Source organism: Megalopta genalis, chromosome 17 (assembly GCF_051020955.1).
Source record: "Megalopta genalis isolate 19385.01 chromosome 17, iyMegGena1_principal, whole genome shotgun sequence".
In the NCBI taxonomy this organism is placed as follows: domain Eukaryota; kingdom Metazoa; phylum Arthropoda; class Insecta; order Hymenoptera; family Halictidae; genus Megalopta; species Megalopta genalis.
Genome location: NC_135029.1, coordinates 3,453,363 through 3,474,067, shown reverse-complemented (window position 1 = coordinate 3,474,067; position 20,705 = coordinate 3,453,363). Strand labels below are relative to the sequence as shown.

General features: G+C 35.1%; 1 protein-coding gene across 1 annotated transcript in view; it reads left to right on the top strand.

The window, feature by feature from the left end:
- Positions 1–7,434: 7,434 nt before the first annotated feature.
- Positions 7,435–20,705, top strand: part of nord (neuron derived neurotrophic factor nord) — a 26,137-nt gene continuing 12,866 nt past the window's right edge. The window contains exon 1 of the mRNA XM_033474836.2: positions 7,435–7,910. Within this exon, the coding sequence (XP_033330727.1) occupies positions 7,633–7,910 (278 nt within the window). The 5' untranslated portion in view covers positions 7,435–7,632. The remainder of the gene's footprint in view (positions 7,911–20,705) is intronic.

Below are 20,705 nucleotides of genomic sequence, written 5' to 3'. Positions count from 1 at the left end.
AAATACGATACCTTGATGAAGCCGTACCGCGACCGTTTTTACCCCTTGTATCGTTTTGCTTCTTCGAACAATGTTCTTTTTTTCCCGTTTCTTTTCACGAGCGTGCCTATTGCGAACATGATCCTTACGAAATCGGTGTTCACTTTTATGAATTACGTTACATTGTTATGTAACGGGGATGGTTCCGCATTGCGCGAATAACTCGATGCACACGTGCATCGATCTTGGAACGAAATTAGAGAGCGGGAAATCGTGTCGAAGAACACATTCCGCGGTCCACTATAGATTTCCCTGTTTAATGCACAATATCAATCCTCCATTAGTCGCACAAACAATCCACATTTATCTGTAACACTTACCTAAATCCAGTCTCGCGCCCCTAAATACGGTTTCTCAGAAATTCGTTCCTACCACTCCACTTATTCGAGATCGTTATAGTGAAACGAATACTTTATCAATTCTAATATGTGTTTATTCGTGTGATCGCCTGTCCGTCATTACTAAGCACACCGAATCCCTATCGTGTGTTATTTTTATCAGTAAACTAGACATTATTTATCATGCACCGCCTTTATGAAATCAATTCCCTGCTGTTTATTATTTCTTCATAGTTCTCTGCGAATTCACTCGAATTCTCAAAAAAAAACTGTTGATAAACTTTGAATCCTTAGACGATCAATGAGACAGCCTTATGGAGCTTCAATAATTTACTCGTGGAATTTAAGTCTTTTTTAAATATGGAGATTTTGTATCTTACGTTTTTTACACTATGATAAGAACGGAACACAGTAGAACGTAAATGTGTAGGCACCAACATCTTAGCCTCTTTTGCAACAATAGAACAAGTATTTTTTATATAAATGCGTGAAAACAAATACTAAATAAGTATAAGAAAACAAACATTCAAACGGACGCCAGACATTATTTGCTGTTATCGCAACTCGAGAAATAGAAAAATCGTGAAATTGATTGAATAAAATCGGAAACAACAATTTATTTCGTACTTTAGTAAATGTTCTGTATTTTTAACGTAAAACATTGTTTACAACTGGAGGGGTTATTTTATGCAAAACCAATATCTAGGAAAAGTAAATAAGTGAAACAAAAAATGATTGTGGAAAATATTCGCCGATCCAGCTATCGTTAACGTCGCCTGAATTTTTAATTCGGTAAGAATATTATCTCGCAAGGAGAGCATTAAAAATAAGCAATCCAAAACCATAATTATTCGAACCAAAACATGTCACGATTATTATAATACAAGAACATTGAATCCAAAATTTGACAAATCTGTTCAGTGTCCACTTTTGTTTACTAATCTTACTGAGCTGGCAATCAGCTGTGCGTCTTATAATTATTGTCAAAGCAAGGACCGAATTTGATTTCTTGCTAGCTTTTTCCTCATCTGCGTCCACATATTTCCATTTTTATTAGAATTGCTTGTTTTCCCGTTTACCTCTTGACCACAATCTCTTTGTCATTTATAACATTTATTTTATCGCAATTTAGCCATCCAATTATAGCACTTTTATCAGAATGTCTACATTCTGGCATGTTGCGTAAACCTATAAGCATTTCCTCGATTTCATTGTTCTCAGATTCTTCGTTTCTTCCAGCATTCGATAATAATTAATTCCCGGCTTGTCCGAATGTAGTTCTTTTAATAGAGTGCTTAATAACGACGATCTTTTACATTAAAATTTTGCACATGTTTAATACGTTCTATTCATCATATTTTGATAAAAATTCTCGCGGTAAACGCTATTTACAATTCCTTTCAAAAAGCACATCATAATTCATTTACTATATCGTAAAGTTTTATTGCAAAATTTTCAATATTCGCTGTGCCGTTCTTGGCCTCCGTACTAATCGGTAAACTTTTACGCTCGTATGGCGACTACGAATTTACAAACTACAAGAAAGTTCACATATTCTTTATTTTTTATCACAGAGGATCTTTTCCTCACTGACACAAAGGTTTCTTTCATTTTCGTATTCACTATAAATTAAGCATGAAAATTGACACGTACATAAAAATCCACAGTGATCAGAAACAAACTCGAAAATCCTCCTAAATAGATACAGTGGCACACAAAAGTGTCCGTACGCCTTTTAAAATGCAATAACCTTTTCAAACTGTACTAAATGACTCGAATCGGTCAACGCAGTGTCTAACTACGAGCGTTGAAAGATTTTTAAATCTGCAGGTTTCTTATAGTTGTTAGTCAGAAGTCTCAATTATACGATTTTCGCGGTCTTTAACTGTTTCTAACTCAGAACAACGTCAACCGATTTCAATGAAATTTTTAGCACGAGTATAATAAAAATAAAATGATTAAGCAGACGTGAGTTTTATATTTGCTTTTGTCATTCCAAGCAATAGCAAAATTACAAAGAAGTATTTCAGGAGACTAGTCTTCCTATATATATATTTTTAGCAGGCCGTTGTTTTCCAGTAAAATTTGGAATTTTTCTCTACGTGGAATTATCCAATTATTATGGAATTGGTCTATATGACTTGAATTTTGTTTCAGACGATATATATATATATATATATATATATATATATATATATATATATAGTCATATAGACCAATTCCATAATAATTGGATAATTCCACGTAGAGAAAAATTCCAAATTTCGCTGGAAAACAACGGCCTGCTAAAAGTTGAAACAACACCGTTCGGATAATTGAACCCTTTGTCCGCAGTTCCGTAAATCGAATTTCTCGTTAATCGGCACTGATCGGTGCTCCAATAACTACTTAGAGTTTCGCCGCACTGAAACCGATCGTTTAGTCCGTGTGCTTAGTTTTTCTAAGGGCGAGGCGTGAAACAACGTTTCGATCCTGACGGTGACTGTCGAGAAGCCGAGCCCACCACGACATCCTTCTAAAGAAACGCTACATATATTTCCCTTCTACAGGTGTTTCGCGCTCATTTGTCGGTGTCCGTCGTTCTCGGAGGCGAGGCTTTCACATGCACATAATATCGGTTGCACGATTGAATGGTGAGCGCGTCGAAGAGTAAAAAAGGAGGAGCGAATACCGAAAAAGGCTGATCTCGATTAACCGGTGCACCGTTACTGATTACACGGGATGCATCGGTGCCCTTCATAGTAACAATGTAATACGGTGTATTCATAGCAGATGCACACCTACATCGCGTCGGGATGCCGATGCACGCCGTGGTCTCGCGGTGTTGCTACACGCGCGAGCGCGCGCGCGTGGTGGCCGGAGCGTGCGCGCGCGGAGGAGCGTGGAACCGAAGCCGAAGCCGAAGCCGGAGCCGGAGCCGAAGCCGGAGAGCCGGAGAGCCGAAGCCGAAGCCGAAAGGAGCGAAGCGGAGCCACGGCGCGCGGCGAATGGAGAAAGAGAAAGAGTTATATGCACGTACGACGTACGGTCACCCTGCGATCGACTCACGGGAGTAAAGGTTTTACCGATGGCATACCCCATACACGCAGAGACGAGCATATAGGCAGAGGTTCCCACACTGCAGGCCATGATTTATTGGCCTGCCACCCGCCAGACCTGCTGTCATCATCATCCCATGGTTGGTCCAAGATACAGTGAAGCGTACCGTATATAACTTCCCTTTCTGCACGATCTTCGCGCCATATCGGCTCCTTCTTTCCTCGCGCCCCGACGAAACAGGAAGGTCCCGTTTGATGCCGCTCTACAACCGTCCATCCGCCTTGCTTTACCTTATGCAGCTCTCGATAGCCGCCGTTCTCGACCACAGAGTTAATAATTCGCTCTTCCTTATCTACGCCGTGGCTACTATCTCGGCGTGGGTAGCTCGCGATTCGACCGTTTTTTTCGCATTCTTATTCTTATTCTGTTGCTGCTGCTGCTTCTTCTCCTCCTTCTTCTCCTTCTCCTTCTTCTTCTTCTTCTTCTTCTTCTTCTTCTTCTTCTTCTTCTTCTTCTTTTCGTGCTCCCCCATAGACGCGATCGTGTCACGCAGCGGAGCCGGTGATGGCTGGATAGTCCTGTCGTTGGTCTACGAGTTTCATCGCCCAAGTCGATAATCAGGGTTAGATCCCATCACGGCGGAATTCGTCGCTCGATCTCCTCCGCGCTTTTGGTTCCCTTTTTCTTGGACCCCTTTGCAGGTTGCCTTTTACTTTTCTCTTTGAACTAGGTCGTTTTGTTCCGGAAAATTTTCTACTGTTGTGGGTTTGTGATTTATGTGGAAGTCGTGTTGATTCTGTTGCGCTATGCTTGCCGGCGAGATGTAACTGTTGGTCGGAAGGCAACTCGCGAGTCGCCCTAATAGATGATATTGTTTGATGAATTGGATGGTGTACTTATTATTTAGCGCGGGTACTTTGTTTGTAAACCAGGACGAAAGATGCTGGGGACCGCTGTTTTTGATTATCGAACTCGTATCTTTATAATCGGGCTACGGATGTTTGTGCAAAATGAGAGAATTCTCTCATTTTTCACGCACGTTTCACGCACAGGAAAAATATACTTTTCTTTCCCTGGTAAGATACGATTTTCTTTTCAATCTTCGGTTTGTTGTAAAATTCAACTGCTCGTTTTTGCCATAGGTGCGTGAAATCCGAGATATCGAGCATCATCTGGACAGTTGCCATTTTACGCTAATTCTGTCGCATCGTCGTGCAATCTAAACGTATACATTATTCATTGAATACCTATGTACTTAAAAATTTCTGGTGTACAAGTTACCTCGACTAAAAATGAAAACATTATTAAGTTTTCAAGAATGTTTAATTCGGTTTTCGAACTTCGGCTTGCACACTTAAAGCTACAAAAGTTGGATAATAATATTATTTATTGTCTTATACACTGCATCAGTGCTCTTTTAATTTTTATATGATTTTTATAATTCAACAATTCGAATATATGAGAAGGTGGATATTTTCCTCGATATCCACTACGCTAGCAAAATACATAATTTCGTTAAAAGGAGAGAAAATAATTGTCGAATCTCTCGATCTAAAAATTATACACAACTTTTTAGCATTATGTTATCTAGTCGAAACAAGTTATACTTGTAGCATCCTTAATATTTGTAAACTTTCTGCAGACACAGCTCATGTTTCAAGCATTCATTAAAGAACATAATAATAACAATATAAAATGTCATCGATCCTAATCAGTTAAAAAGTTAAAATCTTTCCACCTCCAAAAATTGTTATTCGTAACTTATTAAATGCAACGATATCGATTCCATTTTGTGATCGCATTGCTTTTAAAACATATTGTTCTCTTGAGTTAGTAATACGTGGGAAACGCCTGAAGTGGCTCAATAATCAAGTCTCTTTTACGAAATACTTAATACGTGCTTAAAGCGTAGTCATAGGTTAACTTAGGAAGTGTCTATGGTGAAAACGCGGAAGCTTATCGCGGACTACCCCCAATTGCTCTTACTCCTCGAACTTCCTCTTGAACTACGGATTCAGCTTACACCGTTGTAATTACTGTATACATGTTGGCTGCGATCTTGATGCAGCCAGAAAAGCGGCAACTTTTCCTCAAAAAGTTGATTATCAATTATTAAATTGACTAATAATGTTCTCACTTTCAGCCTTTAGTTTTCAAGAAAACTGTTCTTAACAATTTGTCGAGACGCGTGCGTAAGCATTTATAAGAAGAAACGGTAAGTCATGAACAGACGCGCTGATTCCCATACAGTAGCGCCTACTCGACAGATTTCCGAACTTGGTTACTAGAAGACGAAACTTCGTGTACGAAACTTCATGTTATAGTTGTGGTATAACTGTGGCATAAACTGAGATAATAAAAATTCCAGAGCGATTTTATACGTTCTGGTCACAAACGTTTGACGAAGGTCTTGTGAATTCGAACGATTAAAACGAGACGAACGCATCGACAATTACACAATTTTACACATCCTAAGTACTTGAATACAGAATCGACAGTGGAAGAAGCCATTTTTTTTGTTGCAGTTTCTCGAGGTATATTTAAAAAAACACTTAATTCAATTTATAGAAATTACGAATTAGGAAAAAGTTTTGAACACGTCTTTCTTGAAATGATATAAAATATCTTATAATTAGTTGCTTGGTAGACTACGAAATTTGAGAGTCTTCAGCAATCTTGACGCTACACTGCGGATTTTATGCAAAATAAATATTGCCCGCGACAATAATTGTATAGAGGGAAAGTTAAATAAAGGTGTACTTCTTTCTTGTTTGTAGTTTCAATAATTTGAAAGTAATTTAACAAAATTACACTGCAACTGAGATACACAAAACTGTACCATTTTTGCCATATGCTCATAAAATCCGTGGTCTACTTACCGCTATCACAGGAACCAAACTCATCGGTATACTTCGCCAAAAGCGAAACAACCTAACAGTTCAAATCTTGAGCTTCAAGACAACGCCATTTTCCAAAAAAAAACAAGATATTTTTTCAAACTCACTGTCATTTCAACGAAGAAACGATTTCATTCTTTCGTTTTAAATTGCCAAAACGACTGGAACCGTTCAAAGACTTTGTTCAAAACAATATAGCTTAACACTTCTTTAACCCTAGAAAGATAACCATATGACAACGTACGTAAAAGATAACCATACGCTTCAGAGGCGCATGCTTTTCTAAGGCGTCAATTTTATACTAACAATGGATATTTATTTAAGTTAATCTAGTCATTTTAAAGGTTTGGCATTATTGTCAAAATAAAATGCATTTATATTATATTTTTTTATATTTTAAGTAATTTTAAACTTAAATCACTAGACCTCTGTGAAAAATTAACAAAAATCAACAGTCTTCGCAGGCGCCTCTGCGACGTAGGTTATCTTTCTCGGGTTAAAAGCCACATTATCATGTATTCAATTCCATATAGCGTATACTTATTAACATTATTACGCACTTTAACAGAATAATTTTGGAATCAATCATCTTTCTATTTCCGCAGCTCGTTTAAACGTTTACCGTTCGCGAACGTGTTGAACAATTCGAACGAAAACATATCGTACGCCCGAAATCATAATTTAAAACAGTCTCGCAAAATCTTTAAAAAAAAAAAAGAATAGCGCTCCGAAATACCCTCGGAACCCGATTAATTTATCGATGAAAGAAAGAAGAAACAAAAGAAGGTCTGCAACATTTTTTCGGACGCATTGATCAAACGTATTGCAACAGGCAGGTCGAAGGCGTACCGGTATACGATGACCGAGGGTTAATACATATAAACGTCGCTGTTGATACGTAACCCCGCGAACCATTGGTTCTCCAAAGATTCCCTCGAATTAGGGTCACCTACGTACACGTGGTCGGGCACTAGCACATGCACGACAAAACATAACAACGAGTGTGTACGGTTTGATCGGCCGTGGGGGACGAGGCAGGGTTGAGAGTAAGGGAAAGGAGGTAGGAGCGAGGAGAAGAGAGGGAGGGTTCCTTCCAGAAGATGGGGCAAACACGAAGTCGCCTCGGTAGGAAGCGAAGAGGGGTTATTTCGTTTCGTCTCAGCGTGGTTTCCCAAGCGGCAGCCTCGTTCGCTGACTGGCATCGTCTACCGTTCGGCACACAGTCGAACTCGTTCACCACTGGACGACAGACGTAGCGACGTCGCAGTCATCCTCCACCTGAATAATACCCATTTCCTAGCTGAGAAAAATCGAGCATCATGCTCCGTCACGTATGCCAAATCGGTTTTCTGCTCGTCTGTGTGTCAGTGTTCGCGCGTCAAGGCACCGGTTGCGCATTCTGCGAGGGACTGTCGCAGCAACAGTTGCAGCTCCGACAGCTACAGCAGTTGTCCCAGCACCAGGGATACAGGACAATCGGCAGCCCTAAGCCCTTCGGCGGCGAGCGTCCCACGAGGGTGCAGGAGTTCAACAGGACCTGCGTGCTCCACCCCGAGTACCAGATACCAGCCACCCTTCGACCCGGCAACGTATCTCGGTGAGTATTACCCTCTCCCCTTCGTTCATTAACTCCTACCCCTCCTCCACCGGAGAATCGGTTTCGTTTCGATTCGTCCGTCGCGTCGCCGAGCTGATTCTCTCGCGATCATCGACCATCCGAGGATTCAGAGAATTCGAGGTGTCGCGTCGCGTACCTTGCTGGACATTCGTAATACGATTGCACGTTTATTCGATCGTTGCAGAAATAAACTCCGTTATTTTCAACCCTTTGCACTCGCTGATCTTTCTCGAATCAGCTGCCAACAGTTTGAACGTATTTATTCGTAGCAATTAACGCACCGGAGCCCACCACGGTCAACGTCACCGGTTTCTTGTTTTACAATTCTATGTACGAATTTGAAAAGCTCCTTCATTGGAGCAAGTTCCATAATGAGAACTTTACGAAATCTAAATGAATTCGATCCGCTTATGTTTACGAAACAATGTCGGAACTGAGTTACTCTGTTCAACTAGTTAGCTGTTTTTGACGAGTGTACTCGTCGTCGCGCAAAACGTTGGCATTTCAACGTGACGGGTGTACTCGTCGGGAACAGCCGACTGATTAAAAAGGATATATAATATACTTTGATATTCTTTATTAAATGAGTATATACAGTGTAGTTACTAGACCGCGGATCTTCACGCAAAATGAAATTCTTCTGCACCGATTGCGAGACAAATCAGTCGAGCTTAATTTTCTTTCTCTTTTTAATCATTTTAATAAGTTGCAATTAGTACACCGACATTCTTAATTGGCTTTTAATCTTTTCACTATATTCAGTTACACCCACGTATCTTTGTTACAAATGCATACAATCTGCGCTCTAATAATTACTTGCACACTTTTCAAAGAGATAAATGGTCGAAGATAAACTAACTGGTTGAAGAGAATTTGCTTATAAGATTGTACCGATGCAGATCGTACGAAACGATAGTTTTGAATTTTTTAAGCGGCGTTATTCGAGTGCAGAGGGTTAACATGTCTTCTTACTGTACGGTGGCTTCTCGATTCATTGGGAAAGTGGCTCCTCTATTAACGAAAGCGTTACAAGTGGCTTATGTGCATTTGCAGAAGATCATAACCAGACTGTGGATTTTTATGCGAAATTAAAATTGTCCGTACTTGTCTTAACGTAGTCGTACCGAAGTTTCGTTCTTTTCATCTTTCAACCGTCTTGAATTTCGCCTAATCATTTCTGTCATAAGCGCATAAAATCTGCAATCTACTCACGAGCCGAGTTCTTCAAATTAGAACAGGTTTATTGTTTCCAATCGTGGTTACTTGTGTTACAGTCGGATACAACGTCTGTACAAAACGCGTACGCAAACAGTGTATTTGAGATCGTAATATCTTCGGGATAGTTGACAGAGAACGTTTTAGTTTACACGGTTAATGACCGTAGTGCACAGACTAGTGATAAAAGGTTATAGTATAGAAGGTATTGTTTTGTGAATTCTCTCGTTTCACGGTGTTCTGTTGCGCAACAATGAAACTGAGCATAAGGTGCACATGAATTACATATGTAACAGAATACTTTTAATTTCGATTTACGCTATCACGCTTTCATTTCTCCGAGCCTTCCTTCCATTCTGGAAGCTCCCGGTAATTGAGACAGCAAGAAAACGAAACTCTGTTCAATTAACTTTAATACGTTCCTTTATAATGGATTCATGGTTTATTTAAATCATGTATTTGTTACACCTGTGTTGCATCTACGTTTGTGAATATTTAAATAATTGGTACAAGCGTGAATTAATTGTTTTAGATTTTGATTAATATCCACGGAAACTTGTTCAACATATTACTACATTACAATCTACAATTTATATTATATGATGCATGCATTTTTAATTCACTCTACACTTTCGTTTACACATCGTGATAACATAAATTTTTAATTTCCATAATAATTGAGATATGTTTCTGTCTTTTCATATTGTTGTAATTTACCTCAAGTAAAATGTAACACGTGCCAGAATCTCGTCGGTTAAATAATTTCGTTTTTTCCAGTCTAAAAATGGAAATTTTTCTAAATCAATAGAAAACAGCATTTACAATGAAATGCATAGTGGAAATTGTGGTTACCGCGAGTTTGTTTCTTGAATGGTTTCTTGAACGGTTCAGTATTTCCAAACTGAGAATTCTAATAACAAAGAGAGAAACGAATTAGACAAGCGCATATGGTTTTTAATTTCTAGACGAATGAAATAGACAGTAAAAATAAAACATCGTCTGACTGTGGGTAGTAAAAAGAAAATATAATTACATACTGTCTATTACCCATGATCATTAGCAGGATAATTAATTTTAATTAATGCAGATAATAGATGTTTTATCGAAACTTAATATTCTATTATGGAAACTATTACTTGGCTCAAATATTTTATATATTTATATACTGTAGTTGAGACTTATCAGTCAAAATATAAATGATTATTTTCACGAACAAGTACAGAAAAATTCCCAACTTTCAATTATTTAACAAGCGAGTCTTTCTTTTCAGCGATTTACACATTGTAGTTGCAACCTTTTGTTTTATATAAAGTTAGACGATCTTGGTTTTATTATAGTGAAATGAAAATCACGTTTTCCTATTATTTGGGATATAAATTATCTGATTGCTTTTGTATTGCAAATCCTTCGTCAGGTAAAACAATTTGTATATACACACATAAATTATTAAATAAATGTCAACTGATTAATTATACACTGTAAACCAGAAAAATTGAATATCCGTAGAATTAAATCTTTGAAAGTAAGACATTTCTATCGTAGAAAATGATTCATTTGATTATAATTGAAGTTAATTTATTGAAGCAGAAAGTTTAAAATCAAATGTAGTGGATCTATGATAAAACGCTTAAGTAATACGTCATGGATTTCCTTATAAGAAGAACTGCTTCGCATTCATGTAATGCAGATATTACATTTCAATTCATTCGGAATGCGAGACCCTTAGACCGGACAATATAACAGAACACAGATACCTGCAAATTGCATTACCGAGGGCGCATTACTCTTCTGACTATTAAGTGACCGAATAAACTAAAATTATTACTGCGTTTCTAAAGACATTGCTTTCAGCAGATCATTATTTTTTACCCCTTAATATAAACATTCCTATGCAATTTTATCGTTTTATTTCTTAGATTATACTGAAGATTTTGTGCACTTGTGACAAAATTGAGTACGTGAATTCAAGAATGTTAATTTATTAATATCAATGTACTAAAATTATTTTAAAAAAGAACTTTCTCTTTGATTTCTAATTGTCGTAATTAACGCGAACAAATATTTTTAGTAGTGTAGAAATTGAAAAGTACATTTTATGAAGAAAATAACAGTTTTTAATCATTTATAGATAATATAAGCCAAAATTTATATGAAAACGTTAAAGATTCAGTATTCGAAAGATATCGGTCTACGAAAATTTTCCGTATTATGGTTTCGCAACACCATGAACGCGGTAAATGTTTTGCAGTAATATATATGCGCAAACAATATACATAGTTGAAACATTTATGTAAACAACAAGCTAACAAATGTCGATAGGTATCATCCACTTGCATAAAATCAGCAGAACTTCTGATACTTTTGTGCATCAGTGTACAATTAACGTACATTTGCAAACATTTCGTATAGTATTCACTAATTGTTACGCACGATTTCAGCATCCGTTTCACTTGCCGAAATATATAAATGAACACATTAGCAGTTCGAATGATTAGTTAGAAAATTTCGCACGCGATCATAACGTTAAACTGACTATAAACGTTTCTGTAAATTTCGCACGATTATTGCCTCTCATTGGAAATGAAGTTATCATTTTGACGAGAAACTTTTCCCCCGACGTGACCGCGCTTATCGTTAGTTTGATCTAAAATTAAACGAATCTTAAGAAAGGTGCATTCACTTTTCTCCGAACTATAGTAACAATTCGTGTGAATTTCGTTTGCGCCACAGAGCTTGTTTATCATGCACGTGTACCAGCGTTCATGGAGCCTCGAACGTTTATACGCGGACGTCACGCACCCTGTACAGTGTTTCATCAACCGTGGTACGGTACAGATTTTGCAAAAATGCAATTTGACTCATTCTTCTACTGAATTATTCTACCCAACGCAGAAGTTATCATAATTAAAAAATTACCGGGATCGTCATATTCATTTTTGTTCATACATTTCCGAAAATAGAAAATACTGTGTTCTATAGAAAATTGGATAGAATATTTGATTGCAATGAAATAAACACATTTACCTATACATCACGTGTGCCAAAATATTAATTACACTTTATATTACCTCAAAGATATATTGTATTACATTTTATATTAATTCATTAATACATATATTTGATCACGTGTGCCAAAATATTAATTACACTTTATATTACCTCAAAGACATATTGTATTACATTTTATATTAATTCATTAATACATATATTTGATATTATCTCGAAAACTTATTACATTTTATATTACTTCATAAATATATATATTTCATATTACCACCATTTTATATTACTTCATAAATTAATATATTATATCTTTTATTACCTAAAAAATATATTACATTTTATGTTACTTCATAAATATATTATATTTTCCATTACCTCTTCCATTAAGTAGACAATAGAATTTGGATTACCACTGTATTCAATCCTAAAAGAAATGATTAGATGAGGTTAATTGTTCGTTTATGAATGAAATGGCTATCGCGATTGAGCAACGTCATCGTTGAAAGATTCGTCACCAGATAAAGTGTTAAATATTCACTTCTTACTCCTTTGTTTGATAAAGCAGCTTATCAGCCTACAACGGCGAACTTCGTTCTTTCGTTTCAGCGATTTTTGTATAGTTGAACAAATGGATAACAATGAAAAAATTTAGTATTTAAATATAGCAACGCACTCTTATTCTAATGAAGGTTTCGCTTTCTAATTTTGTGTGGATATTGCTAATATGATACGCTTGCCAAGCTGATACGATTGAAATAATTGTTTAATTATTACTCTTTCTATTTTTCAAATAATTCTGACAAGAACTGCTTTCACCTATATGAAACGCATAGTGAAAATACACAAATCCGGTTACATTATTGGTAACTGGAAGAAACAAATGCCCAAGCAGTTCCTGTTTTTTGCAATTGTTACACAGAATTTGTATTTTCCACAAATGTCCACCGTCTACTAATTATGCAGCTAAACAAAGGAATGCTTATTAATAGGCTGCGGGTTTTTATGCAAAATAAAAACTGTTTGCAATAATTGCAAGATAGAGGAGCTATATACATATATGTCTCCCTCCTCAATGATTTTAATAATTTAAAAATAATACAATAATAATAATACAATAAGTAAATAATAATAATAAATAATAATAATACAATAAGTAAATAATAATAATAGTTCAAATTTTTTAATGGTATCACTGTTTTGTATTTGACGTATTCAGTATTCCCATAAATTCATAAAATCCACAGTCTACTTATTAATGCATAAGTTCTCTCAAAATGAACTATATGTATATACTAGTATTCATATAATACACACTGATTTTAAATAGTATTCCTTATTCGCATTTTAAAAGATGCGAAATATTGTATTATACAAATATTTTATTTTATTTACAGAAATTAAACAAAGACAATGCACGAAGATTTTTCAGACAATGCCTTAGTTACCCCAATAATGCTACCGTACTCTCTACTTTTCTGCAATGTATCCACGACACTTAATGGTCCGATGCGTCGCGACGCTACGCGTCATAAAGTTTTACTATCAGATGGTTTCCACGAAACTCATACATGTATTTGACTCAAGAGTCAAATTGCGCATTTGCTGTGAACATTGACACACAGAACTTTAATTTTACATACGAAATTAATTTTTGCGACACAAAGCTTCGCATTGAGTTGAATCGGTTATTGTCAATACCGCGGACTGCAAAACTATTACCATGATGTATTGTTATCTTCGTAAACAAATCATTTTTCCTGAAGTTGTTCTTGTCGGATGTCAAATATCGAATTTTACAAAGTACTAAAAATATTTTCTTCACTTTGAACTACCATACACAGATTTTGGTAAACATTGCATATTTCGCAGTCGGACTACATACGCGAAGCTATAATTAACTTCAATTTCAATTTCCATTTCGCATGAATTTCAAGTGACACGTTACGAAAAAGACAAAATACAATTGTACCTTTACACGGCATGTTTCAGTGGCGCTTATTTTTAGAATTTTTATGTAGACCTACTGTTAAATAGAATATTTTCATTATGATTATTAGATCTTTATACATTTTGTTATATATGTACGGATTTTTTAAATATAAGAAACGTATAAATTAACAAGACCTAATAGCATTTTTCTTTTCTGCTAGCAAGGAGTAATTGTTTTAGTCGACGTAGAAAACTTTTCTCTGATAATAATTTATTGTAAAATAACGTTTGAATGATAACTAATGATTATTATTTCCTAAAACGGTACTAGCGGTCAATCTACCGTGTAAATAAAGAATTAGGTATAGTTGTTATTTTATTAATACAGTAATTAGGTTAAACTTTCTTTCCAATTGCAGAATTAAATTTTACACATTACAATAAAAGAAAAAACATGGAATAATCTTCATACCTCGATAGAAAAACCAAACGGTGTTTCTCTTATTGTATCGTATAATTTTTGTTTCCACCACTTTTTCATATACCATATAGTTCACTACTAAACGAGTCACACTTAACGTTTGCTGAGTCACCTTGTATAATTCTGAAAAGAATAATGATAGTAAACTATAGGTTCGCGAAGAATATTCTGAAACAGGAGAATATGCGCATTTGAAATGATTGAAACTGAAAATCTTAAGAAATAACATGCAACTTTCCTCATCGTCTTGCTTACGTATTAATTATTTGTTTTTATCTTTATGAAACATAATTTGTATTTCAATAATTATAAAGTACACATTATTATGCATACATTAGTTTCTGAGAAATTCAAAATATTCATTTTCCTTGAGTTAGCAAAATTACATTGTAATGATCACTTAATTGGTATTCCTGAAAATCATTGGAACAATGTGAAATGAAATGGTAAATCAATTAATGAACTTTTACTTTAAGTATTACATTATAATTACTGTAACTTCAAATGAACCCAGGAGAAATATTCTAAGCGAAACAATGCATCGAATGCAGTGAAAGAAGTAGCTATTCAGGCGTTCGAAAGCGTCACGATTTATGGATGATTTCACCAGGCACAGTAAAACTGAAGTTCACATTCTGCGCGTAAAATACGTATGCTGCCACACTATAGCATCAGCAGAGTATTTGATTATCTGTAGAAATCTAACTAACTTTTTGAGTTTAGTATAAATATGACAACTTGCTTAGTTATTAATTTTTTTTAAATATTCTTGCATATAATAAGTATTACTGAGACTTTATTTTCTATGTTGATAATTTTATTAATCAAAAAGCGTAATAGAATCAATTTTATGGATTAATCGATTGCGCATACATATTCTAAATACATGAAATCTTAAAGATTATGCTATAGAAAACGAAAGCATTTTTACGGTAAGAATAATATCAAAATGAAAATATTTACAATACATGTAATATATTATATATGAAACTGTTCATTTTAGTAAAATCAGTGATATAAAATTAAGTTTTTTCTAAAATATAAAATCCTATAAGCATCCACTAATAACAAATATATGAGAGAGAAATCAATTTATACTGCAATTGCATAGTACAAAAAGATGACAAATTCTTATAAATCAAACTTTTCATGATTGTTAAGCCGTACAATAAAAAGTAATAATATAAAACAGGTATTCCATCAAACAGATCAGGCGTTGATCATTATGATTCTTCATATATGCAATCTAAATATTGATTTCATTAACAATAAAATCGAGTCAAATAATAAAACGTGTCACATATAGAGAAACATTAACATAAAAATGAACATGTTTATGTTTTTGGAAAGTACAAAATGAGAAAAATGTTGACATTGATTTAAAGAAAAATATGATTATCCCCAAGCGTTGTAAAAGTTTCTTTTGCAATAATCTAACGTCATCTTCACATTGATAGCATCGAAAAATATCCTAATGCTTTGTTAGGCTATTTGTTAGGGTGTTTGTTAAGCTAGTTTATTAGGCTTCTGTTATTAGTCATTTGTTTAACCCGAGAAAGATAACCTACGTCGCAGAGGCGCCTGCGAAGACTGTTGATTTTTGTTAATTGTTCATAGAGGTCTAGTGATTTAAGTTTAAAATTACTTAAAATATAAAAAAATATAATATAAATGCATTTTATTTTTACAATAATGCCAAACCTTTAAAATGACTAGATTAACTTAAATAAATATCCATTGTTAGTATAAAATTGACGCCTTAGAAAAGCATGCGCCTCTGAAGCGTATGGTTATCTTTTACGTACGTTGTCATATGGTTATCTTTCTAGGGTTAATAGACAGAAGAGTAACTTAATTTGGGCGAGTACATAGATTGAACCATCGTGTATCTTGATGATGGAAAATACTTGAAGTATCATTAATGGTATCAATCTATTATAATTTATGCTTTGAGTTGGGTTTAGCTATACAGGATGTTCTATCTAACTTGAGCATCTTGAGTATCTCGCTTATTTTTTATGTCAGGAAAAATAGTTCGTGGTACTAATTAACTATGAATTGTAAATTAGGCATAAGCTAAGTCTAAATTGGACTACTTTCCTTGATACAATATTTGTCGTTTCAAAGAAACGTTTGAATAATTCCTTCAACAATCACATTTATTGTTTTGAACGAATATTTTCTGCCAGGATTAGGCGAACGTTGCTGTTTACGACTTTAACGACTGTAGGAAAAATTGCACTCGCTTTCACTTCTGCAAGAAAAACCGGTTGAAAATCTCTATATTTGCATAAACATCCATACTCTGGTGATCCCTTTGAACGTTTCGAAAACGTAGGTTGGCAGAGTTCTCGGAAAATCCATTCGGACGCGAGCGCGCAGACCGCTGATGAGCTACACTCCACACAATACAATAAGACGCACGTAAAACCATAGTTTGTGGCATGAAAAATAATTTGTAGTTTCCACATGTACAGTGTTATTGTGTTAAAACTTCGTAAGAAGTTATTTACCCGCTTCCCAAGTCTATAATCTATAACTATATAATCTATAACTATATAATAAACATAGACATCGTCAGCGCTTAAATTACAAAACAATGAAAAAACAACAAGAGTCTACATCTAAAATATTATGGATTATAGAAATTTCAATGTTGCTGCATTTTATATATATATATATATATATATATATATATATATATATATATATATATATATATATATATATATATATATATAAACGCGAATGAAATGAAAACATTTACTTTTACCCTAAATAGGGAAAATGTAGTCTTCTGGAGAAATTAAATGCGCATACTTATTTCAATAGCAAATGCAGCAACATTGAAATTTCTATAATCCATAATATTTTAGATGTAGACTCTTGTTGTTTGTTCATTGTTTTGTAATTTAAGCGCTGACGATGTCTATGTTTATTCATATTATTCATTTTCGCGTGAATAAACTTTGAAATTACTGATGATATGGGCGATATTATTTCAATAATTAAACAAAGTGTGACTATTTCTTTTAAATATTTTGGAAACGATTGAATCGCCGGATAGGTTTTGTGCTTTGAAGTATGTTACTCACGATCAGTTCAGTTTAATTTAACTTCTTTCCTTGCGGTATTTTGTACAAATAAAAACATGATTAATTTATTAATATTGTCATATTATTACACATTTATATTATACATATGTTTCCATTGAAATTTTTTTCTTGCAGTATTCAGTCCACATATTTATTAGAAATTGTCTCACAACTTTATCATGGTTAATAAGTATTGTTATTAGCTATTCTCATCTAGCGTCATAATTTTTAGCAAGTATTAATTACATGATATTTAAAAACGCCTTCTTAACTCATTATATCACAAGCAATGAAATGTGACGATTTTTGCATGTACAATTGTTTATTATTTATAAAAGTAGGCGTGTAGGAAGCTACATTTTATGAACCGAAACAAATAAATGTACATAAAATAATGTATTTCAAGAATCAGCACTCGTCAAATAGAAGAAAAATGATCGAACGATTTAATCAAAGTTTGTCATTAAACCCTTTTGATACCAATTGAAACTGTTTAACCGGAGCGAAAAGTGCCAAGCCAATAAGTTGCCGATAAGATGAAATTTATTTTCTATTACTTATTTTTCCATTATCCGAATTTCTAAAGTCTTTTTAACATATCAGTACAACGTAACATTGTTTTAATAGAAAAAAAATTGTTTTACAGCACCTTAAAATAGTTGGAAATTGTTATTAGCTTAATTCTCTCTCTCTGATTTCTTATAAAGGTGTTCGGTTACCTCGATGTGGGAAGAATCACAATCGGCGATTTTCATAATTTTTTAGACATCAATCTCTAGACATTAATATTGCTTCAAATCCTATAAACAGTAATAATATATGCATTATAACTTAAACCATCTTGAATGAGTAATTCATCTTCATTGGTTATAACTGGTCTTTTTATTGTCAATTTAATTTTTATTATAACATAATATGATGTTACACATAACATATATGATAAATCCTCTACATTAGCTTTTATGAAAAATGTATTTGTAAAGTTAACGTTGTTGACTGCCATGTGATCCGCAATTGGGCGACAGAATTATTTGTTGAAACATAAAAGTCAATTTTTACGATTTCTGAGTGAATGACCAACATATTAACATGTTGACAAAAAATAAAAATAATAATTAACACTAGAACTAGTGAATAATGACGAAATGACGATGACGAAATTGAATTTACTCAAACGGTCACGATACAAGTCGGTTAATCCTACAAAACAAAAGCAGGAAAAAATGATAGAAAAGAGTACAATGACATTTAAGATATAAAGTTAAATAACCTTTTAAAATATAAAGTCAAATAAATATTATAGAATGGTGCCTCCATAATGAGAAATTGTCTAACATACGGGCATAATAATAAATTGTCTATTATACCACGGCCAAACAAATTTTGGTTATTTCTTGGCGTCAAGCCTACTAAAAGGAACTTTTTTGAAATTCATTCACGGCGATCCGATAAAAGGAACGTAAAATTGAACTGTGACTTTGTTTATATAAATATTACAAATAAGCAACACATTCAGAATATCGAGTTATTTGTTACAGTGATGAACTTTTCAGCATCGGTAAACAAAACATCTATTCCTGTTACGCATTTAAAATTATACATTTTAGAGAAGTTCTCTCGCAACCGAAACTTTTTCGTCCCAAGAGAACTTTTCTTTCTCTGTTCTCATCGGAACATAATAATATAAGAACGTGTCTCAAAAATGTTCTACGATGCTAGTATCAAACAGAACCAATTAAAAAGTTGCGCAACTTTCTCGATCGTCATATAAATAAATTCGCTAAAAAATAATGTTCGCTTGTAGATAAGTTTCGTTCCTCTACTTTCGTCGGACTTTTAAGAGGAAACCGTCGAGTGCGGGATGCGGCGGCATGGCAATGGCAAGCGTCGTCAGACGTCGGCAGGGTCTAGGGTAAGCAGACGCACGAGGAGGCCGTCGGCGTCGCGACGCCGCGCCACGCCACGCCACGCATCGCGACGCGGGCCATACTATCGGGCGCGGATTTCCAGGAAAGTCGTGAGATGGCCTAGCCGGGCCGAATGACAAAATCAATTTGGGTTTGTCGTGGGACAAACCGTCCGCCAAAATTAGACGTCGGGGGTCGTAGCTGCGCGACCCCAGACGCCGCGACGCCAGCATTGTGTGTAGACGCTAATTTTACAATAGCCGTTTCAGTGCCAGCCCATGAACGAAAGGCACGTGCGACGTCCCGACGTTCTCTCGAACGATGCTAACGGGACGAGGAGAGTCCGCGGCGACGACGTCCTAAGGGATGGGGACGAGGAGGGGGATGGGATGATGGGGGGGCCGGTGGAACAGAGAGAGAGAGAGAGAGAAAGTGTAACCACGACAGCTATGCCGAGGCGTAAACTTAACCGGTGCGATCTTTAAAGAGGGACTTTTGCACGGATACGATCACACATTATGACTAAATATAAACGGCAGTCCGCGACTCTGTGTCTGGGCGACCCGCGTCCACGTGTACGTGTACATGAATCGGCTGATCTTGAGATTATGCTGTTACCGTCGGATTATAAGGGAAACCGGGTGCAAAAGTAACATTGCAAATAATTGAAGATTGAACAGGGCAGTGGAGCCAGTTACTGTGAGATAGCCAATTGTGCTGCGGTCTTTATCCCTCTTATCGAATAAGAAATATTAAATCTTTTTATTTGAATTCAATTAATTGTTTGATAAAATTGAACATGTAAAAAGACGAACGTTTTTAAACATTACAATAGTTATTTCAATTGTTTGATATTGGATTTGCGGGATTTAATGTAAAACTTCTGAAGAAACTTAAGAAAATACTGAACGAATGAAGATCGATATTCAGCGAGTAAAATAAATCGTGCTGGGTAAGACATCACGATGTTAATTGTATTGATAAAATGTATTAAAATTACGGAAAAATAGAACAGTGATTGATTATTTGGATTTTTGTTTTTAATTTCAATTTCAGTAGTTTATTCACCGCTTACCACGGGTTCAGCCTACATAAACTCAAATCATATGTCATATTTTGAAAAAGCAGTCATCTCTAATATACA